Source organism: Pristis pectinata, chromosome 1 (genome assembly GCF_009764475.1).
Source record: "Pristis pectinata isolate sPriPec2 chromosome 1, sPriPec2.1.pri, whole genome shotgun sequence".
In the NCBI taxonomy this organism is placed as follows: Eukaryota; Metazoa; Chordata; class Chondrichthyes; order Rhinopristiformes; family Pristidae; genus Pristis; species Pristis pectinata.
The window spans coordinates 46,132,378-46,160,128 of NC_067405.1; the positions used below are offsets into that span (position 1 = coordinate 46,132,378).

Genomic DNA, 27,751 nt, shown 5'->3' on the forward strand with positions numbered 1-27,751 from the left:
TGTGGCCGCATGCACTTCCGGGAAGGAGCGGAAGCTGACCTTTGATTGACAGGACGATCAGCGGCGGAGGATCAGCAGCAGCACTCAGTGCCCCCTCACACCTCCAAACCGTGCGAGGTTAACTCGTCGAAATCGACTCGTAATTGCTAGCAGGTAACTTGAAAGTAAACATTTCTTAGCATGAGCATTTGGTGTTGTGCACCCAAATTTAGTTGTCTTGGATTGTGAATCAGCATATGGGCGATTTGACTAATTCCCAATGTGTAAATCCTTGATACTATTAATCCCGGAAGTGAGTTGACATGAATGACACATCAGTTGGGGTGTAATGGAATATGCTTCATTGGCTTGGATTAGTTCAGCTCTCAAAGAACAAAACAAATATCTAGGACAATAAAATGGAGCTGCAGTGTTGATATTTCTGGAATTATAGAACAGAACACAGCCATTCAGCCCATCATTTCTTAAACATTTCAGTGTAAAAATAATCCAACTGCATTGTTACTTCCTGGCCCTATAAATTTTTACTTTTTCAATTATATATGTGGCAAGGCTGGTAGATCTACTGTCTCACAGTTCCACTGACCTGGGTTCAATCCTGATCTCTGGTGGTATATGGAATTTGCACATTCTCCCTGTGACCACATAGGATTCCTCTGGATGCTCCAGTTTCTTCCCATATCCCAAAGATTAGCAGGTTGGTAAGTTAATTAACCACTGTAAATTGCCCCTCGTGTGTAGGTGAATGGTAGAATGTGGAGGATGTCATGTAGGTTCAGTGAATGGATGCCTGGTGGTTGGTGCAGACAGTGGGTTGCTGTATGTCTCTATGACTATAACAAAGCAACCTACATGATTTGCATCCATTCCACAACTCTCAACACTCAGTACCTCCATCACCAGTGCACTGTGGCTACCATCATCCTAGTTCACCATTGCAACTCAAATCAGATTCTTCAACAGTGGTTCCCAAGCTTGTGACCTCTGCTGCCTTGGGGCAAGGGCAACAAGCAACTGGGAACAGGAACACCTGCTAGCTAGAGCAATGACAGCAGGATATGGTGAATGTCAGCATTGTGTGTTCCCCTCCAAGTTGATTTTGGCTTGGAAATATTTTGACATTCTTCATCGCTGCTTGGTCATGTTCCTAGAATACACTACCTGTTAGAACTTTTAGAAGTACATAAAAATGAAAAGACCAGCAAAGGCAAGTGTGAGGCCCTTACAGGCAAAGACAGGAGAATAAGGAAATGATGGAGGAATTAAACAACTACTTTGTGTCACTCTTCCCAGAAGAAGGTGCACAAAACCTACCTCATACGTGAGAGAATCAAGCGTCGAGCAAGAATGAAGAAAGAAAGAAACCAGTACTAGAGAAACTGGTGAACTTGAAGCCTGGTAAATCTCATGGGCCCATTGATGTACATGCATGAGTTTTGAAGGAAGGTTCCTTTAGAGATTGTTATTGCTCTAGTTAGCATCTTCCAAATTTCTATTGATTCTGGAATTGTCCCTGTGGATTGGAAGATTGCATATATAACCCCATTATTTAAGAAAGGAGAGAGAGGGAAAATGGGAACCACTGAACTGTTGCTCTGACATCAGTGATAGGGAAGGGACTTGAATCTATAATTAAGGATGCGATAACAGATCAATTTGGAAAGGAACAATGGGATTGAGAACAGCAAACATGGATTTAGGAGAGGAAAAGCATGTGTGACTAATCTTGACTTTTGAGGATATAACTAGTAAAGGAGATAAAAAGGTGTGATGTATTTTGATTTTGGTAGTCATTTGATAAGGTCCCACTTACCAAGAACACATGGAATTGGAAATATATTGATATGGATTGATAATTGGATCTTGGACAGAAAGCAAAGAGTGAGAAATAAATGGGTTGGCAGGCTGTGACTAGTAGGGTACTGCAGGGATCAGTCTTTGGGCCCCAGCTGTTCATGATCTATATCAAGGATATGGCTGAACAAATATTTGGAATGTATTATATTTCCAAGCTTACTGAAAAAACTAAACTAGATTGGATTGTGAGTACAGAGGAGGCTATAAAGAGGTTTCAAGGGGAAATGGACAAGCTGGATGAATGGGCAAGAACATAGCAGATGAAGTACAATGTGGAAAAATGTGAATTTAATCACTTTGGTGCACATAACAGAAAAGTGAAGTATTTGTTAAATGTTGAGAGATTGAGTAGTGTTGATGTTCAAAGGGACCTAGGTGTATTAGTATACAAACTGCTGAAGGCCAGCATGCAGGTGTAGTAATTGATTAGGAGGGAAAATGGTATGTTAGCCTTTACTATGAGAGAATTTCTTATTGCATTTAGATAGGATCTAGAGTGTTGTGTACAATTTTGATTTCCTTACCTAAGAAACGATGTACTTGCCATAGAAGGTGTGCAGCAAAGATTCGCTAGGCTGGTTCCAAGGATGCTGGCATATGAGGAGGGTATGAGTCGACTGGGACTGTATCTTCTGGTGTTCAGAAGAATTAAAGGAGATCTGATCAAAACGGAAGAATTCTTAAAGGGTTTGACAGTGGAAAAACATGAGAAATAGGAGCAGGAATAGGCTATCTGGCCCTTCAAGTCTGCTCTGCCATTCATCAAGATCATGGCTGATCTTCTACCTCAGCACCACTTTCCTGCCATATTCCCATATCCTTTCATTCCCTTAATATCCGGAAATCTAGCTACCTCTATTTTTGATATGCCTCTTCAACCCTTCAAAGGGTCAGCACCCTCTAGGTAAAGAAATTTCTTCTCATTTCAATCCTAAAAGGTCTGCTCCTTCTTCTCAGACAATGATACCTTAGTCAGGGGATACCTCCTCCCTACATCCACCCTGTCGAGTCCTGTAAGAACTTTGTAAACTTCAGCTTCATTTGATTAATCTCTAGACAAAGCAGGACTAGCCTACTCAATCTCACCCCAAATGGCAATCCACCATACCAGCAACCCGACTGGTAAAATCTTAATTGTGTTCCAACTGTGACAAGTATATTCATTTTTTCAGCAAGGAAACTAAAACTGTACACAGTACTTCAGGTGCGGTCTCACCAATGCCCTGTACACAGTAATTGTTTTAAGACATGTATACTCTTGTACTCAAAATTCTGCCCAGATAAAGGCCACCAGACAATTTGCCTTCCTAATTGTACCCACATATTGTCTTCAAGTAACTTGTGTAGTAAAACACCCAGGTCACTTTGAACATCAACATTTCCCAATCTATCACCAGTTAAAACATACTGTTTTTGTGGATGATCTCACGTTTTTATTACATTCCATCTGCCATGTTTTTGCCAACCTACTTGACTGGTCTATATTTCCTTAAAGCTCAGCACAACATTGTGGGCCGAAGGGCCTGTACTGTGCTATAGTGTTCTATGTTCTTAAGGAAATTCTACCTATCATCAACAAACTTGAAAATAGGACATTTAGTCTCTTGATATACGAGGAAAAATCTGTGCAGTTCTCAACTAGTCACAGCCTGCCAGCTTGATAAAGACCTGATTATTCCCACTCTGTTTAATGTATGTTAATCAGGTCTTAATCCACATCAGTACATTATCTGCAGTTCCATGAAATGTGTGTGGTATTAGGCAGATCAAGAAGGCACCTTCTCAGGAGCAGTTGCATTGAGTTTTAGCTGCTGGTCTTTAAGGTCAAACCATTTCCTGTATATGAATAGGAAGAAGCATTAATCTCAAAATATTGACAATTTTTCCATACTAAATGAGTGTTGTTTAGTTGGAAGATACCAGCATTCTGATCATACATTAAACCAGAGCTGCATCTGCCATGTTGAAACATAAAACCTCAAGCATTTGACATTTGTTAAATTGCTGTACTTTCATGATCAGTTGATAAACTTATTTAATTTTGAGCTGATGGAGTGACTTTGTGGAGTGAGTTGATGCCACAAAGACAAATCCTTTCTGGGAAGAGAGAGTGTTTGTATTTAAAGGATAATTCAATTATCCATTATCAAAGCACATAATGCCCAGCAGTTTTCACATTGAGTGACCCTATGGACCCATGATCATGCTCTAACGGTTACTTGATTAAAAGCTACGGCTTGCAGTAACCACAAGCTAGTCATACAGCCTACACCAACACCAAAGACCATAGAGGAATACAGGATCAACCTTGAACAAGGCTTTGGGTGGGACTTGGAGTCAAGGTTTTATATCATGGAAATGATAGGCAACTCCATTAGCACTGTTTTGGATCCAAGTGTAAAGGTGCATCAGAAGACGTGGAATAGAATTTAGGAGCCAGGAGGTATTGTTGTGGATGACACAAAGGTTGGAGGTGTTGTCCACAAGAGGACACAGGTTTAAGTTGCTGTGGAGTAGGTATAGAGAAGATGTCAGGGGCAAGTTTTTTACTCTGAGAGTGGTGAGTGCATGGAATGGGCTGCCGGAAACGGTGGTGGAGGCGGATACGATAGGGTCTTTTAAGAGACTTTTGCATAGGTACATGGAGCTGAGAAAGATAGAGGGCTATGGGTAAGCCTAGTAATTTCTAAGGTAGGGACATGTTCGGCACAGCTTTGTGGGCCGAAGGACTTGAATTGTGTTGTAGATTTTCTGTGTTCTATGTTCTATAGCTGATGTATGCTTTCCCACTGTGGCACAAACAACAACAACCCAAACCCAGAGGTCAGCACTACAAACTTGTTTTTCCATCTTCCAAGGTCAAATTCCTCTCATGGAAGCCCAGACTGCTGTTGCCATTGTGATTACCAACGTTTAAAAGAGTTTTAAGCATGTTGCAGAAATATTGCAGGGAATGGGAGTTGTTCTTTGCAATATGAGTTTGCTCTCTTCTTTAGATGACAGCATTTGTGATTGCTGAAACACAACTCTGAGGCTTTTGTTTTCTGTCAGCATGCTGGCCCAGACTGCTGATGCTCGTGTCAAAGATATGTATTTTGAGGTTTGGCACTCTTGACCCACAGCTGCATGGCTGTTTGCCAAGGCCTCCTGCTCTCTCCCTGCTGAAAGCCTGCTGCAGTTGGCTTTCATTTTATGCTTGCACTGTGTGTAGGTTATATGTTTGAATAGTGTGCAGAAGTCATAAGCCATGATGTCAAAGGTTAGCCCTCATTGTTGCATTATGATGGTCAGTTACTGATGGCACTGTGGACTCCAGCAGAGTGAAAGGATCGTGACTACTGCCAAATGTTGACTTGCATGATAAGCTGCCTGTGGTCATACCAGTTGGACTTCAAAGCCACAGAATCACAGAAAATTTACAACAATTCAACCTCATTGCATCTATGCCAATTGAAAAAGAGCAGCCCAAACATGATAGAGGTGTACAAAATATTAAGCGGAGTAGATAGAGTGGACAGCCAGCGCCTCTTTCCCAGGGCACCAATGCTCAATACAAGAGGGCATGGCTTTAAAGTAAAAGGAGATATCGGAGGAAGGTTTTTTACCCAGAGAGTGGTTGGGGCATGGAATGCACTGCCTGGGGCGGTGGTGGAGGCAGGTACATTGGTCAAATTCAAGGGATTACTAGATAAGCATATGTAGGAATTTAAAACAGAGGGATATGTGGGAGGAAGGGGTTAGATAGTCTCAGGTGAGGTTTAAAGGTCAGCACAGCATTGTGGGCCGAAGGACCTGTATTGTGCTGTACTGTTCGATGTTCTATGTTCTATAAACTAATCTCCTTTCCGGAAATAGGTCCTTAATCCTACAGGTTATGCATCTTCACGTGTATGTTTGAATACTTTTTAAAAATGTCCTTTTTCCTAGTTTGCAAGATGTAACCAACAGTATGCCTCAGGAAACAGTGCTGGGCCTCAGCTTTTACAATTTATATGGATGACTTGGATGAAGGCACCAAAGTTGCTAAATTTGCCGATGACACAAAGATGGGTTGGAAAGTAAATCGTGAAGAAGATGTAAGGAGACTGCAAAAGGATGAGATAAATGAGTGTGCAAAGATCTGGCAAATGGAGTACACTATGGGAAAATGTGAAATTTTGGCTGGAAGTAATTAAATTGCAGAGCTCTGAGATGCAGAGGAATCTGGGTGTCCTTTTCCTCTCAAGCAGTCCCTTGAGATCGAGTATGATTTGCTTCCACCCCATTTCTTTTGGCTCTGAGGTGATAGAAAGGGTGAGTTTGGGTAGCCCAGACTTTCATGCCTTTGGTTAATAATGGAAAGCATCCAAGTATGACTTTTTAACCACTCTATAAATCTGAACTGCTACTTTTAAGGATGTGTTATCCTGCACTCCAAGGGACATCAGTTCCTCCAAACCTCAATATCTTCCTATTCACAGACTGCTTCACGGTACAAGTTTTTTGAATTATTCTCCAAACCTCCTGGGCAGATGAAGTCCCCTGCTGAGAGCCCCCCTTCTCTTCATCCCTCTTCCAGCAGCTCATGCTGCTCTGTGTCCTTGCCATGTTGTACTCCAAATTCCTTCATAATTTGAATGCCAATAGGTTGCTCTGTGAGAAAAGACATGGTACATATTTTAAGTAGATATGATCTATCATTTCTTATAATTGATCATGGAAGTGGCTACATAAGTGTAGTAGATGAGAACGAGGAATAATTGTTAGGAGGTAATTGCAGGAAGGGAATTGGTTCTGAAGAATTAATAGAATTCAGTTCTCCAAGCCCCAACAACATTTCCTTAAAGTCTAGGCAATTGAAGGATATCAAAGAGGAGATGGTTCACAGGCTATGACTACAATTTTTCAATCCTCCTTAAATATGCAAATAATACTGTTAAATGGCAAAGTAGTGAATATTATAACCTTATTCAAGAAGGATAATTCATTAACTATGCATTTATTAGTACAAAGTTAGTTGTGGACAAACTTAAAGTTTGCAAATTAAGCATTAGTAAGGAATTTAAACTGTATTGCTTAATTTGTAGTATTTACCTTCACACCAAGTAAATATTTAGATTCTTAATATATCCTTAAAACTGAGCGGTGTTAGCCTCAGTGCTGTCAGATTTTGCTGAGAGAGTGTACTTTTCTTTGTCCAGTACTTCTCTGCCATTCAAATTTGTAATCGTTTTTGCCTTCATCTGTCTGCAATCACATAGACTTTAGCTCAGTCTATTTTATTTCTAATATAACTGTAAACTTAAATGGTGGGGTAAATTTATCAAATATTCTTGATTTTATTAACTCTTTATTGCCAGCCAAGATTCTTGCTACATCCTTAAAACTGAGGGGTATTAGCCACACTACTTTGTTTTTGCCATGTGAGGTTTTACTACCATTTTTAGAATTGTAGCAAAAGCAAGTAGAAATCATTTAGCAACTAACTTGAAATTAATTGATCCCTTTAAATAGGAATGTTAGAGAATTATTCCAGCAACGTGAGGGTAAGAGGTGTTGGTTGAACTATTGAGTTCAACATGGGCAGTGCTGCCATCAAGTTGGGACATACAGTAATAGCTATTACAGTCTGATTATTCTTTATATTTTTAATGGGGTTCAGTTGAACACACCGCTTTTACCAATATCATATCCAGTGCAACTCAGTTATAGATGTGGATGTGCTCATCAGTTGCCACATTGGAATCAGTTCAAAGCTCATAGCATTTCAAAACTTATGCTACTGAGCTGAATTTCACAGCCAAAGTGTGGATGAATAATATAGCCAGAAGTTGAAGTGTTCCTCCCTTAGTGTTCGCTGCTGGGTTATTTTATACTGTGTTGACCTGTGTTTTTGTGCAGTAAATTACAGAAATGACACTGGGTTTATAACACACAAGAGAAATGAACCTAACATATTGTTATTTGCAGGTTTGGTCAAAGAAGTATTTAGTGTGAGTTCTTACACTGGAAATAAAATCTTTAGATTTTTTGCATTGAATAGTACATAATTACTTGCTATTTTTATGTTTTACTTCTCTAGTATGGCTTTCAGAAATAAATATCCTCCAAAGTCCTGTGACACATTTGTGGCTTTGCCTCCAGCAACAGTTGATAATCAGATAATTTTTGGAAAAAACTCAGACAGGCCTTCTGATGAAGTCCAGGAAGTTGTTTTTTATCCTGCAGCAACCTATCAACCAGGAGATAAGGTTGAGGTGAGAGAATTTCTTTCCTTTTACATTTTAGATTCAGTATTAAGGCATGCCTGCATGATTTTAGTAAGTGTAGCGAAGTTAAAAACAAACTTGCAAGTATGTTACAAGATTGTAAATTGGACTTTTTAAAATAAAGAACCATAGATTTTAAAGGTTAATAACATACATATATATTTCAGAGTTTACAGAATAAAACCAAATTCTGTTCAGGAGTGGTTACTTGACTTCATTTGTAGGTTTGTAGTTTTATTTATAAGGGCTTTAATGCACATTATTACCCTTACACAAGCAAATGGTTGAGTATACTTAGTATGAAAAGGCTGGATACATTTTGAAATAAAACTAAGGAAGTGCAAGACCAAAATATCCTATCTGGTCTGATCAGCTCATCCTATTTTCTTTCAGGTGTCTGTAAAATACCTGTTCAATTTTCAAACTCCGCCTCTCTTGCCTTCTCTGGCTGACGATTACCTGTGTTCATTGCTGCCTGTGGAAACTTCATTAATCTAATCATTCTGTTTACCTGTCCTCTTCTGAGGTCTTTTCAATTAGCTTTCTTTCAAGTTCAAGCTCTAGTTCTAGAACTTGTAATGAAAGGGATTATAGATTTCAATTTTGTGGAGTGAATATGTCAGCATTTATTGTCCCCAATAAGTGACAGCAACTTCCTCATTTCTGCATACCTGCTTACAAATGCACAAATTCAGAGGTTGCTGTTAGAGGTTTGCTCAAGCATGTTCCAATGCTTGATTTTTCATGTGGGAGTGGGAACTCAGGTAAAATGATCTATAATTTTTTTTTGCACCTGCCAAAGAAACCTGTGTCGGGTAAGGGTTGGCACAGCTGGTCTTTTTCCATTGGTTTGAATGGAAGGAAATGGATGTAAGAGCTTCAAGTTGATCTTTGTTAATCTAAGGAAAACTTCATATAGATTGTGACTTTAATAATTTTTTAATTCTTTTTTTAAAATCTCTAATGGATAGTTTAGATATTTCAATGCATTCAGGATGTTTAAAATTGTTGAAAGTCCTTTGAAGCATATTAGCCTGTTTTTGCTTGAATTATTTAAAGTCTTTTAGTATACTTTTTTATGTTTTCAGTTTCTACATGTTTTTGAATCCCTCAAAAACATTAAGGCCTAAAAATTTATTTACATGATTAAAAATAAAGTGCACTGCAGTCAGAAACTTGGCATTACCCAGAGTACTGCAATATATTCCATTTTTCTGAGTGCCTTAGTTCTCATTGAGAATTTGGAGCAAAGATTTTCATTTTTGCTTGTACAAGCAAATTTTTTTCAGCATGATATTCCACCAAATGACACCAATGACAGTGCAATGCCCAATGTTAGCCTTCCCAGCATGATTTCCATTTTTTTCAGTCTGAAAAGCAGGTTCTACTCACATCATTTCTTCAGAAACTTAGCTGCTGCAGCAGTCAAACTTCATACTTTGTTCTCACTGAGATTTGTGACCTCAAATACATAAGTGTACTTGGATTGCTTTGCCTATATGGTGTAAAAGGTCATGATCACTTTCAGTTTCCAAGCTTTAGAGTCATTCCAGGCTGCTACTGCTAATCACTGTAACATCTGACACATTGCTTCTTAGTGTCACATTATATAATTTGCCAAAATGTGATATTCAAGGAGAGAAGATTGATTTATCTTCACACCACAGGAATAGACAGAGCAGGTACAGCCATTTGCCTGGTTCACAGGGTTCCCCAAATTGCAGGCATTCATAGACAACATTCACACTGTATTAGTCCTGACAGGGACCTCACTGATGCCTTCTCTCAAGAATGTCTGACCATAGCACATCCGTGGCAAACATTCACTAAGCAGCCAAACTCACCTGTAGCTGGAAAAGTGCCACTTACATTACATTATATCACTTCTAAAGGTTGGCTGCCAAAGTTGCAGCTGTGAGGCTAAATGTCAGCAGCAGCAAGAACTTACTTTGATATTAAGACTACACAGCACTTAACAGGAAAATCTAACAATGATGTTCTGGTAACCTCAGAATTGAAGATGGGGAGTTTTAAAAACAGTGTCAGGTTGACATACAACATTGATTTAACATCATGAAAGTAATTTCTAGCTCTGGCTATTTTAAGCATTTGACAATCTTTGACTGTTCCCACTAAGCCAGGATACAATTTCATTGATTCACATAGTTGCTTGCCTCTTTTGTGTTTGCTTGTTTTGGCTGCCATATGTGATCCCATAGTGGGAGAGAAGGCCCTTCTGTAAGAAAAACAAGCCAGTAACTCTCTGTCCAAATAACTATAATCAAGTTTTCCTTAAAAATAAAGTAACTTGTAAAGTGCAGAGTAGTAATAACAATAATGTACTTCAAAAACACTAAGTTCAAAAAATTTGAAACAATAAGTAAATATTTATTAAATTCAGCAATAAAGCAATTTCCTAACAGAAAAATAAGCATGGTTGATGAGTATACAAAACTTGGGAGAAACAAAACAACATACTTTTTGTTAACAGCTCATATTGCTCCATGTACAATATGTGTTGCGTCAAAGCAGCAGATAAAAAACAGTATTAAATCAAATATTCTTCGGAAGGCAAAACATCTATCCAAGACAAGGATTCACATTGGCCACTGCACATTATTATGATGAGAACAGATATGGGACTTGTGCCCCTGAGTGAGCTAAAACCATTTTGTAGCTGGGTTCTGAGTTAATAAGTGGCCCTTATCTCTTTGTTGAGCAGTTGCCTCATATGAATACTAAAATTGGGAGCTTTTGCTTGTTGTTTTGTATCAGTTAACCCAAAATCATCTGACATTGACCTGTATCAATGATGTTTAGTATATTGATTGTATCATGTTTAGAGTTGATGCATTACATTATATGAGCAGCAGTTTTCAAAGTATAATTGAGCCTCATATTACTGTTATGCTCTGAATAGGACTTGTGATTACATGTATCTATACACTCTGGCTCTTGTTTCCGACTTGCTTGCTGTTTGTCAATCCAAAGTCCTCTATACTCCCTTGCTTAGCCCCCTTTTCTAAACCTTCACTTTAATCTAAAGTCTGTGGAACATTACTCCAAGGCTCCTATTATACAATAACAGAGAAGATATGATACAAATAAATGCAGAAAATGCTGGAAATATCAAGCAAGACAGACAGGATCTATGGAGAGAGATACAGAGTTAATACTTCCAGCCGACGACCTTTAATCAAAGCAGTTCCAGCACTTTGTGTTTTTATTTCAGACTTCTAGCATCTGAAGCATTTTTTTGCTTTGAGGGTATGAGGCAAGGCACACTCCTGCTAAATTATTCTTCTCTTATATCATTCATTCCTAACAGCTGGTCTTTTATTAGGTGTGGGTGACACCGCACAAAGAAACAAGTCGCTGTACTGAAGAGATATGGCATCTTCAGTGTTTAATGATCCAGAAGTTTGCCTTGTTTCTCTATCCACAGATGGTCCCTGACTTGCTGAGTATTTACAGTATTTAATGATCCATTTGAGAAGACCCCATTTCTATATCAGCCCAGCCTGTCCTGTCTACAAAAATCTAACAGTGCTAGATTAACCTTAGTTGTCATATAAATCTACAGCCTTTATTTCAGCCAACAATTAGCTTTTAATAAAATTTTTTAACAAATAAGCTGGGCTATTACTTGTTTCCATTTCCTCCCAATACATTTTAGTGGCCATTTGCACAAAGCAACAGTTTCCAATATCATGCAGGCAAAAATCTAAGCAGAGCGCAAGTATTATACCTCCCCTATTGCATGTGTTATCATTTTCAAATTAAGCATTTTGATGCACATAATTAATAGAAAAATGGAAAAATGAAGAATTGTCAAGATTTTACACAGGGGACCAAACCATTCAGCTACGTCAACCATAACTGCTTAATCTGCGCTTTTAAGGACAGTCACTGCTAAAAGTTTTCTTTTTAAAATGTCAGTAGTTTTGTTAATCTATGGTTTAGAGGCAGTATTATTTTTGTTTATACTTTTCTGTGATTTTTTTTAAGTTCTTAATAAATGATAGTTTATTATATATTTTTGTTAATACAGGATCACATTCTTGCAACCTAATTTCCTTATTGGGATTGCAGTGGAATAGAGGGCACGAGGCAACTTGCCTGTTTTTGAGAGATTCTTTAAAATCCTATTGTGTGGAACATGTTGCGTCCAAGCACCTTCTCCCAGCTGGTAGTCACCACCATTCTGCTGTAACCTCCTTCACCAATGTGCTGTCAGTTTGGTAGCACTTATCACTGAGTCAGAGCTTGTTCAATTCCATTTCATTACAATTAATCTAGTGTACCTAGTAGTAATGTTGTTTAGGACCAGCTTCACCCTGGTAGTGCCACAATCCATCTTATGTTTATCGACCTATATTAGACTATTGTTTATTGACTACAGCTCCACCTTCAATACTATAATTCCAGGCAAACTCATCACCAAACTCCGAGACCTGGGAGTCAACACCTCCCTCTGCATCTGGATCCTTGACTTTCTGACCAAAAAACCGCAATCAGTAAGGATAGGCAGCAACACCTCTGCCATGATTATTCTCAACACTGGTGCCCCACAAGGCTGTGTCCTCAGCCCCCTACTCTACTCCCTATACACTCATGACTGCGTGGCCAGATTCTGCTCTAATGCCATCTACAAGTTTGCAGATGATACCACTGTAGTGGGCCGTAGCTTAAATAATGATGAGTCAGAGTACAGGAAGGAGATAGAGAGCTTAGTGACATGGTGTCATGACAACAACCTTTCGCTCAATGTCAGCAAAACAAAAGAGCTGGTCATTGACATGAGGAAGGGGGGTGGTGCACATACACCTGTCTACATCAACGGTGCTGAGGTCGAAAGGGTTGAGAGCTTCAAGTTCCTAGGAGTGAACATTACTAATAGCCTGTCCTGGTCCAACCACGTAGACGCCACAGCCAAGAAGACTCACCAGCGCCTCTACTTCCTCAGTAGGCTAAAGAAATTTGGCATGTCCCCCTTGACACTCACCAACTTTTATCGATGCACCATAGAAAGCATCCTATCTGGATGTATCATGGCTTGGTATGGCAACTGCTCTGCCGGTGACTGCAAGAAACTGCAGAGAGTTGTGGACGCAGCTCAGCACATCACAGAAACCAGCCTCCCCTCCATGGACTCCGTCTTCTCACTGCCTCAGTAAAGCAGCCAGCATAATCAAAGACCCCACCCATCCGGGACATTCTCTCTTCTCCCCTCTCCCATCAGGCAGAAGATACAAAAGTCTGAAAGCACGTATCACCAGGCTCAAAGACAGCTTCTATCCCACTGTTATAAGACTATTGAACGGTTTCCTAGTACAGTAAGATGGACTTCCTCATTATGACCTTGCACCTTATTGTTGACCTGCACTGCACTTTCTCTGTAGCTGTGACACTTTACTCTGCATTCTGTATTGTTTTACCTTGTACTACTACAATGCACTATGTAATGAATTGATCTGTATGAACGGTATGCAAGACAAGTTATTTTACTGTACCTCGGAACAAGTGACAATAGTAAACCAATTCCAATACTAATTAAATATTAGTCGTTTTAATAACTTCCTAATTTGGGAATCCTGCATCAATTTGCTATCACTAAAGATGATCACCTATCCACTTTCTACATTTTCTCAGTGTGAATTGAACTGAGCAGAATTGTCTTTTGGGTGACCATACACTGGAGCTTAATGCAGGAACTTGGTATTCTTTTGAATGCTGCAGAGACTATTTTTCTACTATTTGTTGTAAATATACTTTGGATTTGTTGAGGATAAATATTGCATTCACATACTCACGAAGGTTCTCTGGGTCACCTTCTTTTGTTTCAAACTTTAAAATAGATCTTGTTAGACTGAACTCTGTGTACAAAGCTTTCACAAGAATTAAATTCCTCATGCTCAATTTACACGAGTACTTGAGTAAAATATCAAAAGGCCATCAGAATGGAAAATGATAACAGTAATTTAGTCTACATCTGTGAGAATATGTGATGAATTAAAATTATGTCATTCTTTACTTTTCAGTGTACATACATAAAGATTGATCAGGTTGGAAAGACGCATGCTGTTGTCCTTAGCCGTCCATCTTGGTTATGGGGGGCTGAAATGGGTGCCAATGAACATGGAGTATGCATCGGCAATGAGGCAGTCTGGGGAAAAGAAGAGCAAAATGACAAAGAAGCCCTATTGGGCATGGATTTAGTAAGGTTTGAATTACTTCACTGCAAGTTGAATAATTCTTTGCGGAGAAGGTGGCAATTTGTGTACTCACTATAATGCTTTGCTGTTTTTCACGTTTTTTTTCTTTTATCTGCCAGCAGGGACTAAATTACTCATCCAACTTGCTTCTACTGAGCTTTCTAAGGTCCTTTGCAGTATGTGATGCTGTTGCTTACCCCAGAGCTCACAGATGTATCCCCAAGATGGTTGGTACTTAGGCACCATTTTCCTAAGAACCACCCAACTTCAAGTTTCTGAGGTTGAACCACAAAGCCAAAGATGCTTCCTTCCACTTCGATCATGTGCAGCATCGCCAATCTCCTACAGTGGCTACAGCCAAGTTCCCAATTGCTGCATTCCTTTTTGAGTGTAATGCTGGGTTTAATTTTAGTGGAGGTGATGATTGACCTTGACCTTGATTGAAATTGACCTTGAGAAACCCGTTATGTTTAAAATCAAGTATTGATTGAGATACACCTTTGGAACTGCCTTAATCTATCTTGATCAATGCAACCTTGCAGACTACTGCCCATTTCCAACCATCCTTTCCGGTCCAAAGCCATGTTGATGCTTCCCAAATCTATGCGAATCATTTTCAGAGGTCCATATTTGAATCCCTCCAATTTCCACTTCTGTCACAGAACCAAAGCAGCCCCTTCCAAAATCACAAATAGCATCCTGTGTAATGAAAGATAATTGGAATTAATTTGCAAAAACTGTCACATCTTCTAGTATCATTTTGGAAATTTATAGCACTGGTTTTTTGACCCTAGTAGGTAAAATTAACTTCATCTGAGAAAGGAACATAATGAAGAAAGCAATAACAGAATAATTTATCAAAAACTTAAAAAAAGAAAATAATCCATTTTAACATTACACAGCATCATATCCATGCATATGATTATACCACATTTAAAAGTATGAGTCATTATTATTTGTTCAGTTATTAACAGAACTATATATGTTTATTTGTAAAGCAAACTGCTTAAACTTGATTATCACCTGATTGATGATAATCTATAGGTCAACTTGTTATCTCGTAGACTGGTTTGAATCTTGGTCATGAGAAGCACAATTTCTTCTGAAGTACTTATTTATGGATTATGTACATTTTCCTAGACTTGGACTTGAACGGTCTGAAACAGCAGAGGAGGCAGTCGATATTCTCACAAATCTGCTAGAGAAGTATGGACAGGGCGGAAATTGCACAGAAGATGAAGTTACTTTTACATATTACAACAGCTTTCTGATTGCTGACAAGAAGGAAGCATGGATATTAGAGACTGTTGGTAAATACTGGGCAGCAGAAAGAGTTTCAGGTATATAATGATATTATACATCAGTCTTAAAGTAGATAGAATAATTTGCCTTTTAAAATAAAACTGAACTGGTGACAATTGTTGAATTTTGTTCAGACACAGCTGACCTTTTTAGACGATATTCAGGGGATTTAATTTATGTATACCAGAATTTTTGGAATAAAATAGCTTTGTTAAACTTCAGGGGAGAAAAACACCGGAGATATATAGTTAGTTGATATTCATGCCCCAATTGTGAACCAAACAAAATTAGCACAAGAGTTTGCTCTCAAGGCCTCACGTTGTATATATAATCTTCCATATGATGTCTTAATGTAGCAGCTTCTTTTTTTGTGAAGTGTGAACACAATTTCTGTTTTTGCTTCTGTCCAGCCTTCCCCAGTTGCCTTGATTCTCAGTATTTCATTGTAGTTATTTCTCCCTCATCCCAGGCCTTCTCACTTTCCAGACATTGTGATGGATGTTGTTGTCAGTCAAAACTTCAACCTGTGGATTTCTAACATCTCATCAACCTCTTACTACTTATACTGAACCTTGTTATTACCATCCAATCTTTTTTTTAATAGGGTCAAGGACTAGAGTGAAAGCGGGGATTGGGGGGACATTTCAAATTATTAGGTACATGCAGACCATTAAAGCGAAATGTTCAAATATGTCCAGAAAATTTATGGCTTTGGTGTGTTGATTGAAATCTTTACTTGTGGGAACAATATGTGAAGGACTATTCAAGTAATGGGTGGTGGGAATTTGAGGAAAGGTCATTTAGTAAGTGGCTATGGCAGCCTAAAAAGGAATTTGAAACAGAAGTATCCCCTCCTTCTTTGGGCAGGCATGTCTCCTATTACCCACAATAGCTTTCAGTTAAAGGTTCTTTTCTTCATACCTTTGCAATCTATTGTCCTTCAATCACTTGCACTTTCTCTGGATTATTGAATAGAAAATGCTTCTCCTCCCACCTCTCTCCCCACCATCCCCAAACCCTATCTGCTGCTAGTTGCAATTCATAGTTGTGTTAGTTGGTCTGGTAGTTTCACATTTTCAATATTCTTAATGCTTTAGATCATGTATTATTGAGCGCTAAGGGCAATCTAATGGAGTGGCAGAGAACATCTCTCTTCGATTTTCTGCTGCTGCACAGAAAATGAAGGACAGGAAGCAGAAAATCCCAAAAGGAGTAGAGGCTGATATTCCAAATTTGCAGATATTGTTGACATAATAGTGATGATTTTCTTGTGATTACTTGGTCAACAGTCATTATTGTGAAATAATCATCTAAAACTTGCATATATTTGCTTAGCTGTTAATTTATCATAAAATGATTAACAACTTAAGTCATTTACAGTAAATAATAGTTAAACAGAAAAATATGATTGTCTTACATTTTTTTGTTGTGCTCAGAAGGGGTACGGAATATTTCCAATCAGCTTTCCATAACAACAAAGATTAATAAAGAGCACCCGGAGTTGAGAAGTTATGCAAAGAATCGAGGGTGGTGGGACGGTAAAAAAGAGTTCAACTTCACTGCTGTGTATTCCTATCAGGACTCCACTAAGGAACTGGATAATCGATATTGTGCTGGCTTCCAACTACTTAATAAGCATAAAGGTAATTAAAAAAAGATTAACTTTGAAATTGGTCTCTTACGCATAGAATAATTAATTAATTCCCTCAACAATGTTATTAAAGAGAACATAGGTTTTCAGATGGAGTCCAAAATTGTTTCCAATTAAAGAAATTCAGAAACTTTTTGTACAAATATGGAATTGAAAAAAAAGTTCAGTTTGTGGTTGTGCAAAGATCTTATTTTAATTTTCTAGGATGAGTATTCAACTTTATAAATTTTACATCAGTTTTTCTTTCTATTTATAGGACCTGTACATGATCTTTGTAAGACATCTGTTATAGCAAATGTTTGTGTAAAGGGGCTAGTTTTCCAAGGATCTATATGCTATTTTATCCATATGCATGTCTTATGAAGATAGGCTGAGTGAGCTAGGGCTTTTCTCTATGGAGAGCAGGAGGATGAGAGGTGACTTGATGGAGGTGTACAAGATGATAAGAGGCATCGATTGAGTGGGCAGTCAGAGACTTTTTCCCAGGACGAAAATTGCTAACACAAGGGGGCAGAATTTTAAGGTGATTGGAGGAAGGTATAAAGGGGATGTCAGAGGCAAGTTTTTTTACACACAGAGTGGTGGGTGCGATCAAACTGTAGCACGTTTAAACTTAGAAAAAATTAGGAGTGGTACTGTTGATCCTTCGCTTAAATTTGAGGAAGTTTGGAGTTCATTTATTCAATATTTCTGTATGATATAAACTGACCTTTTTCAGATCCCTTTCAATAACCCTTGAATGCAGAGGAGCGGAGTTGACAACGTAGTAATGTTTTTTTTTCTTTTTAATTGAAGAAATATCAGTCCAGTTTTTTTTTTGAAGTTTTTGTTTTTTTTGGTTTATTATCAATATTCTTTTGATTTGGGGGTTCTTCTTTCATATAATTAAGTTTCATTTCTTTTCAATCTTTCCTTTTGTATTTGTTCACTTAATAAGAGAACGGGAGGTCTAGATTACTTTTTTGTACTCCTTGTGATTTTATATATATATATATTGACTGTTATGATTGCTATCCTGATCTCTTTGCACCATATGTATAATTACTAATGTTATATATATTATTTTGTACTAATTTGAAAATTAATAAAAAGACTGAAAAAGAAAAGAGTGGTGGGTGCGTGAACGCACTGCCGGCAGAGGTTGTGGGGGGCAGGTACATTAGGGACATTTAAGAAACTCTTAGATGGCCACACGAATGATAGAGAAATGGAGGGCCATGTGGGAGGGAGGGGTTAGATAGATCTTAGAGCAGGATAAAAGGTCAGCACAATATCATGGGCCGAAGGGCCTGTACTGTGCTGTAATGTTCTATGTTCTTTATGTTAATAGTGTGAGAGAGTAAAGTTGTTCAACTGTAAACATTGGACAATGGATTTTATGATTTTTCAGAAGGACATTGCACACTTTAGTTGGGAAATTATTTTTGATCTGTGAGAGAACCTTTCAAGAAATTGGAATATTTTAAGAGCTAATTAAATACAAATGATATAAACTGGTAATAGTAGAAGGATGGGGTAAAGAGACGTTGCGCTTTTAAGGAGACACAAGAGACTGCAGATGCTGGAATCTGGAACAACAAACAAAATGCTGGAGGAACTTGGTAGGTCAGGCAGCATCTTTGGAGGGAAATGGACAGTCGATGTTTCAGGTCAAGACATTTCAGGTAAGAGCTGGCCAGCGATAGGGGGATCCAGGTGAGGAGGGGTGTTAGATGGAGCTCCACCCCTTCCCGTCACCTCCTTATACTTGCTACCTCCTCCTATCTTTCAGTCCAGATGAAGGGTCTGGACCCGAAACATCAACTGTCCAATTCCCTCCACAGATGCTGCCTGACCTGCTGAGTTCTTCCAGCATTTTGTTTGTTGTACTTTTAAGTTGCATTAAGATGTAATTGAGCTATATCAAGTGAGGATAAGACAGACTCAATAAAATAACTGGTGTTTTCCTGGTGCTTTACATCTGTTCTGATTCTGAGGTTGCTTTAGTTTTTGCCAATATGAAAGTGGTTTTAGAAATTATATATACAGTACATGGTTTTTACTGAGTAGAGCAATAATCAGCTGCAAGCAAGAGAGGTTGATAAAACAATCTATAGATAAACATATAAAATATCTTATGACAGTTTTTATTCATTGGTAATACTCTCACCTCTGAGTGAAAAGATGTAGATCAAGTTTCAGATCACTTAACCAGAATCACTAAAACAAACTGGCCCAGAAAATCCTGCCAACAGCAAGCTACCTGCTCTTGCTTCTGAACCACCAAATCTACCTTTTGTAGGCTTTCAGTTTAATTTGCTGCTAAATGCTTTCCCAATCCTGAACAGAAGGCCTACCTCATGGCAGGGTCTTGTACGTATTAGTGCAACTGCTGATGGTGGCAGAATAAATCAACATATAAAACAGCAGAATAAACTATGATGGCTATGTGTCAAATACTAACCCCTCCCCTCAGCTTAGTCAGTTGTCAAACCTGTGAAAAGCTTGAAGTGTTTCTGATTTTCACAGGGGATACAAAGGTCAGAGGATAAAATGCCATAATTTGTCTTTATCATTACCTACTTTGTTTTTAAATTTGAAAGATTAGTTTACATTATGTTCATGTTTATAATAGGAAATATTAGAGTTGAAACAATGATGGAAATTCTCCGGGACAAAGAGAGTGGTATTAATATGGAAGGTGGCTTCACAACAACAGGAAGCATGGCCTCCATTCTTCCAATGGACACCAATCTCCACTGCATTCATTTTTTTACAGCAACTCCTTATCCTGAGAGGTAAAGCAAAACACACTCCTTCAATTGTTCATGTATTTCATTTTGTTTTATCTTTATTTTTTCTTGATCATTAGCTTACGATATATTAAGATTAAAGTAATTATAATGGAACCCTTTTATGCAAAGAAGTTTCAAAAATCAAACCAATGCAACCTATCAGAGTACAAAACAGATTGAAATAAAACATTTCAATGGACATAGAGGAAAGGAAGAAAGCCTGAGGATAAATCACTTCAAAAGGCCAATGAATAAAAACTGAAGAACAAAAGCAGTCAGTCAGTTGGAGCAAAGAGAGGGAACCTGACGGAAAAAAGTGTGAAGTCCTAACAAATAAAATGTGAATGAATCAGCAATAGAGACTGCAAGGAGAGTTGAATGAGCCTGAGAAAAAACAAAAAGAGAGGTCAGGTAAGAACAGAAGAAGGTAGCCAATAAGAGTAGAGAGAACGATCTCTTGCAGTGGTCGAAAAGGCTTAAAAAAACAGTAGTAGAACATGGCTGAGAAGGTAGATAATGATCTTCAGGGAAGTATTGGTATTGGTTTATTATTGTCACTTGTACCGAGGTACAGTGAAAAACTTGTCTTACAAACCGATCTTACAGGTCAATTCATTACACAGTGCAGTTACATCAAGTTAGTACAGAGTGCATTGATGTAGTACAGGTAAAAACAATAACAGTACAGAGTAAAGTGTCACAGCTACAGAGAAAGTGCAGTGCAATAAGGTGCAAGGTCACAACAAGGTAGATCGTGAGGGCTTGAGGTTATAGGTCATAGTCCATCTCATTGTATAAGGGAACTGTTCAATAGTCTTATCACTGTGGGGTAGAAGCTGTCCTTAAGTCTGGTGGTACGAGCCCTCAGGCTCCTGTATCTTCTACCCAATGGAAGAGGAGAAAAGAGAGAATGTCCCGGGTGGGTGGGGTCTTTGTTTATGCTGGCTGCTTCAGCAAGACAACGAGAGGTAAAGACAGAGTCCAAGAAGGGGAGGCTGGTGTCCGTGACGCACTGGGCTGTGTCCACAACTCTCTGCAGCTTCTTGCGATCTTGGGCAGAGCAGTTGCCATACCAAGCCGTGATACATCCTGATAGGATGCTTTCTATGGCGCATCGGTAAAAGTTGGTGAGAGTCAAAGGGGACAAACCAAACTTCTTTAGCCTCCTGAGGAAGTAGAGGCACTGGTGAGCTTTCTTGGCCATGGCATCCACGTGGTTTGTCCAGGACAGGTTGTTGGTGATGTTCACTCCCAGGAACTTGAAGCTGTCAACCCTCTTGACCTCAGCACCATTGATGTAGACAGGTGTATGTACACCGCCCCCTTTCCTGAAGTCAATGACCAGCTGTTTAGTTTTGTTGACATTGAGGGAAAGGTTGTTGTCATGACACCATTCCACTAAGCTCTCTATCTCCTTCCTGTACTCCGATTCATCACTGTTTGAGATACGGCCTACAACAGTGGTATCATCTGCAAACTTGTAGATGGAGTTAGAGCAGAATCTGGCCACACAGTCATGAGTGTATAGGGAGTAGAGTAGAGGGCTGAGGACGCAGCCTTGAGGTCCACCAGTGTTGAGAATAATCGTGCCGGAGGAATTGCTGCCTATCCTCACTGATTGCGGTCTGTTTGTTAGAAAGTCAAGGATCCAGTTACAGTATTGTGAGGGGTCAACTGATATCATGAGGAAAGCAAGCAACAGGGAATCAAAGATTGGCAATTGCTTGTCTAAATTTGTGCTGATTACAAAATAATGGAAAAGAAAGTTTAAAAAAAGACATTAAAGTTATGTACAACAGATCTGAGGGACACAATTAAGTTTGTTTATTGCGCTAGCTAGTTTATTTTTTCCTTGTTGATAATTCAGTTGAATGTAGAGTTCCTTGTCTTAGATTGATAGGTATCAATTCCAATGTATTTTGTTAATTTTATATTATTTTGGTATCCTAGTCTTTTGCAAGTTGCTCAATGTTTATAGGTCAATGACTCAGAGAACTGTGTCGAGTGTTTTTACGCTCAGGGTTGCTGTGAAATCACATTGCGGTAATATCTATTAGTCTGTGGATCATGCTGAGTTTGCATTCTGTTCCATGGAACGCCAATGCATTTTGTGCATACTGGACAAGCCTGTATGCAGCAAGTGCCACCATTTGAGCTAAAGCTTCAGTTGGAAACAGTGCATCTGGAAGTGAGAGTTCTTTGGATTATACATTCCAGGAGGTGCTCTGACCAAAGCAGAAAGGGAGTATAGGGGGAAACTGTTATACTAATGTCATGAGCTTCACTTTTAAAAGTCCATAGACCTATGCTAGTTCTAAGAATTTAATTATTATTAAAAGAATTAAACTGCATCTGCACAGCAGTGTTACACAACGTTCCTAATAAAAGGAGGCAACATGAAACAGATAGAGGAGGGATTACTGACGCATTGCTACAGAAAAATCAAGTGTGAATTAAACATTGGAGAATACAATATATTTAGAAAAGATAGAGAGGGAAAATGGGAGGTGGATTAGTGCTACTTACAAGATGTAACTTAATGACAGTAGAAAAATGACAAAAACAGCATCCATACAGATGGAGATTAAATATAATAAAGAATCAATTATACTAATAGTCTATGATCCACCTAAACAGTGGAAAAGAGGTGGAAGAAATATGCAGACAAATTTGATGAAATGAGTGAAAAAAATACTAATAATAGGGGACTTAAGCTATCCCAATATTAATTGGACCAAAGAGATATGTAATTAGGAAAATGAAAGGATTTCCTACAATATACACAGGACTTACTTGTAACCCAATATATATACATAAAGAAAGAATTTGCTTCGGATCCAGTAGTGGGGAATGAACTGCAGCAGACAATATAAGTGGGAGAACGTCTAGGAAATAGTGGCCATAATATAACATGCTCTGAGCTGATAATAGGTAAGGACACTTATGAAGAAAAGCAGGTTAATAAATTTCAGAAAAGCTGATTTTGAGATAGTGAGAAAATGAGTTACAAATTTGGCAAACAATAATTAACAATACAAATAGTATTCAACAGAATGCAGGAAAAGTATATTCCACTAAACGGAGCCATAAGGAAATAACTGAGGGTAAGGAAATACATCATCATGGACGGTTCTGCAGTTTGTGTATTTAATGTAAAGAAGAATACAAAGGAATTAGGAGAAAAATATTTAGTCAAAACAACAATTTCATAGTTACTCTCCGCTTTCCTGATCAAGTTATCAAGAAACATTTAATAAAATAGTAAAATATTTTACAGACAGATCAATAAAAAAAGTAAGTTTGGGATGGGAGTAAGGAAATTATAGGATGGACTGGGCAATACCACAGCCATACCAGGGAGATGGCAGAAATATTAGATCTTCATTTGGTATTTACCAGGAAGATAGAACAGGTATGAGATTAATAGTGAGATGAGTGATGAGCGATTAATATAGAAAAGGGAGATATATTAAATAAACTAATGAAACTCAAAGTTGATAAAAACACCTAAGATAAAAACATCTGGATTTATTGTATCCACACATTTTAAAAGAATTTAGAGAAGAGGTATATAAGCATTATTACACACATTTAAAAGTTGTAGTGTCTGAGACTGGTGGATAGCTAAGACAATACCTATACTTAAGAAGGGGGATAGAATATTCATATGAGGAAGCTCAAGTGAGTGATCAGTTCATCTGTGCAAGGCCATTTATCCATTTTTCTCTCTCTTGTTCATTTAGTCTTGCAAGCCTGGAGAATTTGGTCGGTTCAGCTCTGGCAAGCAGGACTCCCTTCTTCTCTGCCTAGCTGACCAGGCTGACTGACTGCAGTAACATTGTGTTACTGCTTCAATTCCATGGCCAAAAATTGGCTGAGTGTCAAGTTGCTGAGTGTTTCAGAGCAAGTGGTGTCTCTCATAGTCTTGAATTCGTCACATATTTTCAGCCTACACTGTTAGCCAACAAACAATAGGTATTTATGGTCATTGTCTTGATGCCTCAAAATCATCATTCTCAATGAGTGACAGTGTGTTTGGTCAAGCTGCCTGTAATTTCTGTATTACGAAACATTTTCTGAGTAACCACCAGATGTCATTGCTGTTGCATCACTTTCTCACTGCTCACAAGGTTTAAGGTGAAAACACCAACAATGAAATACACCATGAAAGATGATATATTTTGTTGAGAATTGGTTATAAATCATGATTTAGTTTCATTAATCAACATAACTTTTTCATTGTTAAAGTAAAATAAAAATAGTTGCAAGTAGTTGGGATTTACTAAACATTCCGGTTTGTCTTTTCTTAGGTCCGTTTTCAAACCATTTATTTTTGTTCAAAATATGAGGCAGTTTTTACAGACAAGTTCACCTTCGTTTGGTCCCGATGATCCAGTAAAAAAGAATCCACGGTTCCAGAGTAAACCAGACAGAAGGCATGCACTCTATAAAAAGCATGAGGTGGCAGCTGCATTCATGGAGACAAAAAGGGTATTTAAAATATGTTATTATCTGTTAATTAGGACTGTCAATTAATTGCCATTAATGCATGTGATTAACACAATAGCAAATTATTCAGTTAATAATTTTATCATGTTAATTGCATATACTGCCAAAGTTTGACAAAAATCTTACACTAGCTTTGTTCTGGCATTGTGCCTCAACTCCCAGCCCTATGCCAATCCCCATTTTTATGCCCTGAGGTGAGGGTTGAAGGAAGGGAGAGTAGGAGGAAGGAGTGAAAAAGGGATGGGTAGTGAGAGAGAGCGAGTAAGCAAAATACTCATAGTTACACTGAGACTGTTTCACAGCAGTTGTAGGTTGCACATTGAGGGTCTAATTTCTGTTGGGTCAGCCAAATTGGGTCAGCCAAATTGGGTATTATAAATGGTGAAGTCATTGCATCTAATACTTGGAAATGTCAGATGGATTGCCTGGTGCAGTTTCCCATCAGACACATTTTCACGTGCAATCCTGCCCTCTCAGATGCTCCAAACTCTATTCCTCCACCTTCCTTGATCAGCATTATGAGTCATCTTTTGAAATTTATTTCAATCCTCAGACTAAAGCTTCTAAGATGCTCCAAGATATAAAAGCACTGGAGAAGAAACAACTGGAAACAGTAGAGGATGTCCTACGGAATGGAATACCAGATACGACAAAAGTTGTTCACCTCTTTTCTAATTGTGTATCTGAGGAAATGGAAATTTACAATTTGTAATTATCCAATCCTACTGCATATTTCTGTGGAGATATTTCTGATTTGAAGATGCATTGCCACAAAAAAATGATAATGATTAAACATCTGCCATATAAAGACTCAAATTGACCTGTAATATCCAATAATAACTTGTAACATTCTAGTAAGATAATAGATAAAAATAAAATAATTGTACATTTTGCATTTCTATTAAAGCCACATTATATTATTTGCAATAATACTACCATAATCAATAATTGTGGACTGTGCTTTGATGTTGGATCCTTTGATGATGGTGTCCACTAGCAAAATTGTATGAATTCCCTAAAAATGAACTGAGAATCAATCACTGGATGTCCAACAGCAACTCCCTTTATTTGAATGGAGAAAAAGATTGCAAGAAAGCATGTATCAGCATATTTTAAAAAATGAATTAACTCTTAAAAAACATAAAAATAATTAACTTTTGCTGTAGTTTACATTCTGAATAATTTTCAATTGTTTTACTGATCTTTAGTGAACTTTATTTTAAATATAGGTTTCACAGTTTAACCAGCTGTTTTGGATGGGGCTTGTTCTGACCCTCCCTCACGACATCCCTGCAGTCAGGTGCTCAAGGAACAGTCCCTGCATGGGGCTGTGTTCTTGGAATTGGGCCACCACATAGCAACAGGTTAATAAAAAAGGCAAGATCAGTCAGGTTTCATTGCACAACAATAAGAATGGCAGCAAATTCTTCCCCATGAAGTGTGGCAACACTTGTGGGCTGCCCCCAGAACACTCTATGAAAAAGATGTGTGTTTCAATGCACATGTGACTAATAAAGATATCTTACCTTGTCTTAAAACACCAGCATTAGAACAAAAAACATACATACTCATAGGAAACAGGACAATCTGACCTTCAATAGAGTGTACTAATGCGTCATAAAGGCAAGGAATTGTCAATGTCAAAAATAGTATTTGAAAACTTCACACAGCTGCTTCTATCTCCTCCTCAAGATTCACAAACAGGACCATCCAGTGGACTCGTTGTTTCAGCCTTTTTCTGATCCACAGAACTTATTTCTTCCAATCCTGGCTTCATTCTTTTTCCATTTGCCCAGTCTCCTTACACTTGCAGCCAGGACTCTGATGTAATTCAAAGACGTAGCTAACAGGACTTGCATGGGTTCAAGCTACATCTGACTCTGTGGGATAAATGGAAGTGTCATTGTTTCAGTCCTACTCAGTTGACCCATCCTCACCCCACCATCCCATCCAGGCCCCTCAAGTCTTTTCCTGCCATGTTGATAACCTTTATCAGTGCTGCTTCCTGTTCTTATACAGCACTTGAAATTTTCATCATCTTTGCTGCCAATTTCTACCCTGTTCTCACTGACATTTTTCCTTTCTTGATCTCTCTATCTCCTCTGGGGATAGGTTAGCTACCAACACCCATTGCAAACACACAGGCCCCCAAAGCTGTCTTGACTACTCCTCCTTCCCCACTGCTTCTTTGTAAGGACTTAATGACCACCGCCCGGTGGCTCTGACATTCACCATCATGAAATGCTTCGAGAGCCTGGCCATGACCCACATCAACTCCAGCCTCCCAGACAACCTCAACCCACTGCAATTTGCCTACTGCTGAAACAGGTCCACGGTGGATGTCATCTTCCTGGCCCGACGCTCATCTCTGGAGCATCTGGACAATAAAGACACCTGCGTTAGATTATCGTTTATTGACTGCAGCTCCACCTTCAATACCATAATTCGAGGCAAACTCATCTGCAAATTCCAAGACCTGGGATTCAACACCTCCCTTTGCAACTGGATCCTTGACTTCCTGACCAACAGACTGCAACTAGTGAGGATAGGCAGCAACACCTCTGCCACAACTATCCTCAACACTGGTGCTCCACAAGGCTGCATCCTCAGGCCCCTAGTTTTCTCCCTAAAAAACTTACGACTGCGTGGCCAGATTCAGCTCTAATTCCATCTACAAGTTTACAGATGACACCACTGTAGAGGGCCTTATCGCAAATAACAATAAGTCGGAGTACAGGAAGGAGATAGAGAGCCTAGTGGCATGGTGTCATGACAACAACCTTTCCCTCAAAGTCAGCAAAACCAAAGAGATGGTCATTGACTTCAGTAAGGGAGAGATGCACACAGTCCTTTACATAAACTGTGCTGAGGTCGAGAGGGTTGAGAGCTTCGGTTCTTAAGGAGTGAACATCACCAATAGCCTGTCCTGGTCCAACTACGTAGATGCCATGGCCAAGAAAGTGCATCAGCTCAGGAGGCTAAAGAAATTTGGCATGTCCCCTTTGACACACCAATTTTTATAGATGCATCATGGCTTGGTATGGCAACTGCTCAGCCCAAGACCACAAGAAACTGCGGAGAGTTGTGGACACAGCTCAGCACATCATGGAAACCAGCCTCCCCTCCATGGACTCTGCCTACACTTCACACTGTCTCGATAAAGCAGCCAAGATAATCAAAGACCCCACTCACCCT

General features: G+C 38.7%; 1 protein-coding gene across 2 annotated transcripts; it reads left to right on the forward strand.

The window, feature by feature from the left end:
* Positions 1-34: 34 nt before the first annotated feature.
* Positions 35-25,778, forward strand: scrn3 (secernin 3). 2 transcript variants are annotated; one of them, XM_052028157.1, is made up of 9 exons: positions 40-153; positions 5,785-5,933; positions 7,919-8,093; positions 14,147-14,328; positions 15,461-15,660; positions 17,059-17,265; positions 19,888-20,050; positions 24,358-24,538; positions 25,110-25,778. In XM_052028157.1, the coding sequence occupies exons 3-9, from the start codon at positions 7,920-7,922 to the stop codon at positions 25,266-25,268; spliced, it is 1,266 nt and encodes a 421-aa protein (XP_051884117.1). In that variant the 5' UTR covers positions 40-153; positions 5,785-5,933; position 7,919; the 3' UTR covers positions 25,269-25,778. The 2 variants fall into 2 exon arrangements, with proteins under 2 accessions (XP_051884109.1, XP_051884117.1); XM_052028149.1 differs by lacking the exon at positions 5,785-5,933 and having other exon boundaries at positions 35-153.
* The last annotated feature ends 1,973 nt before the right edge of the window (positions 25,779-27,751 follow it).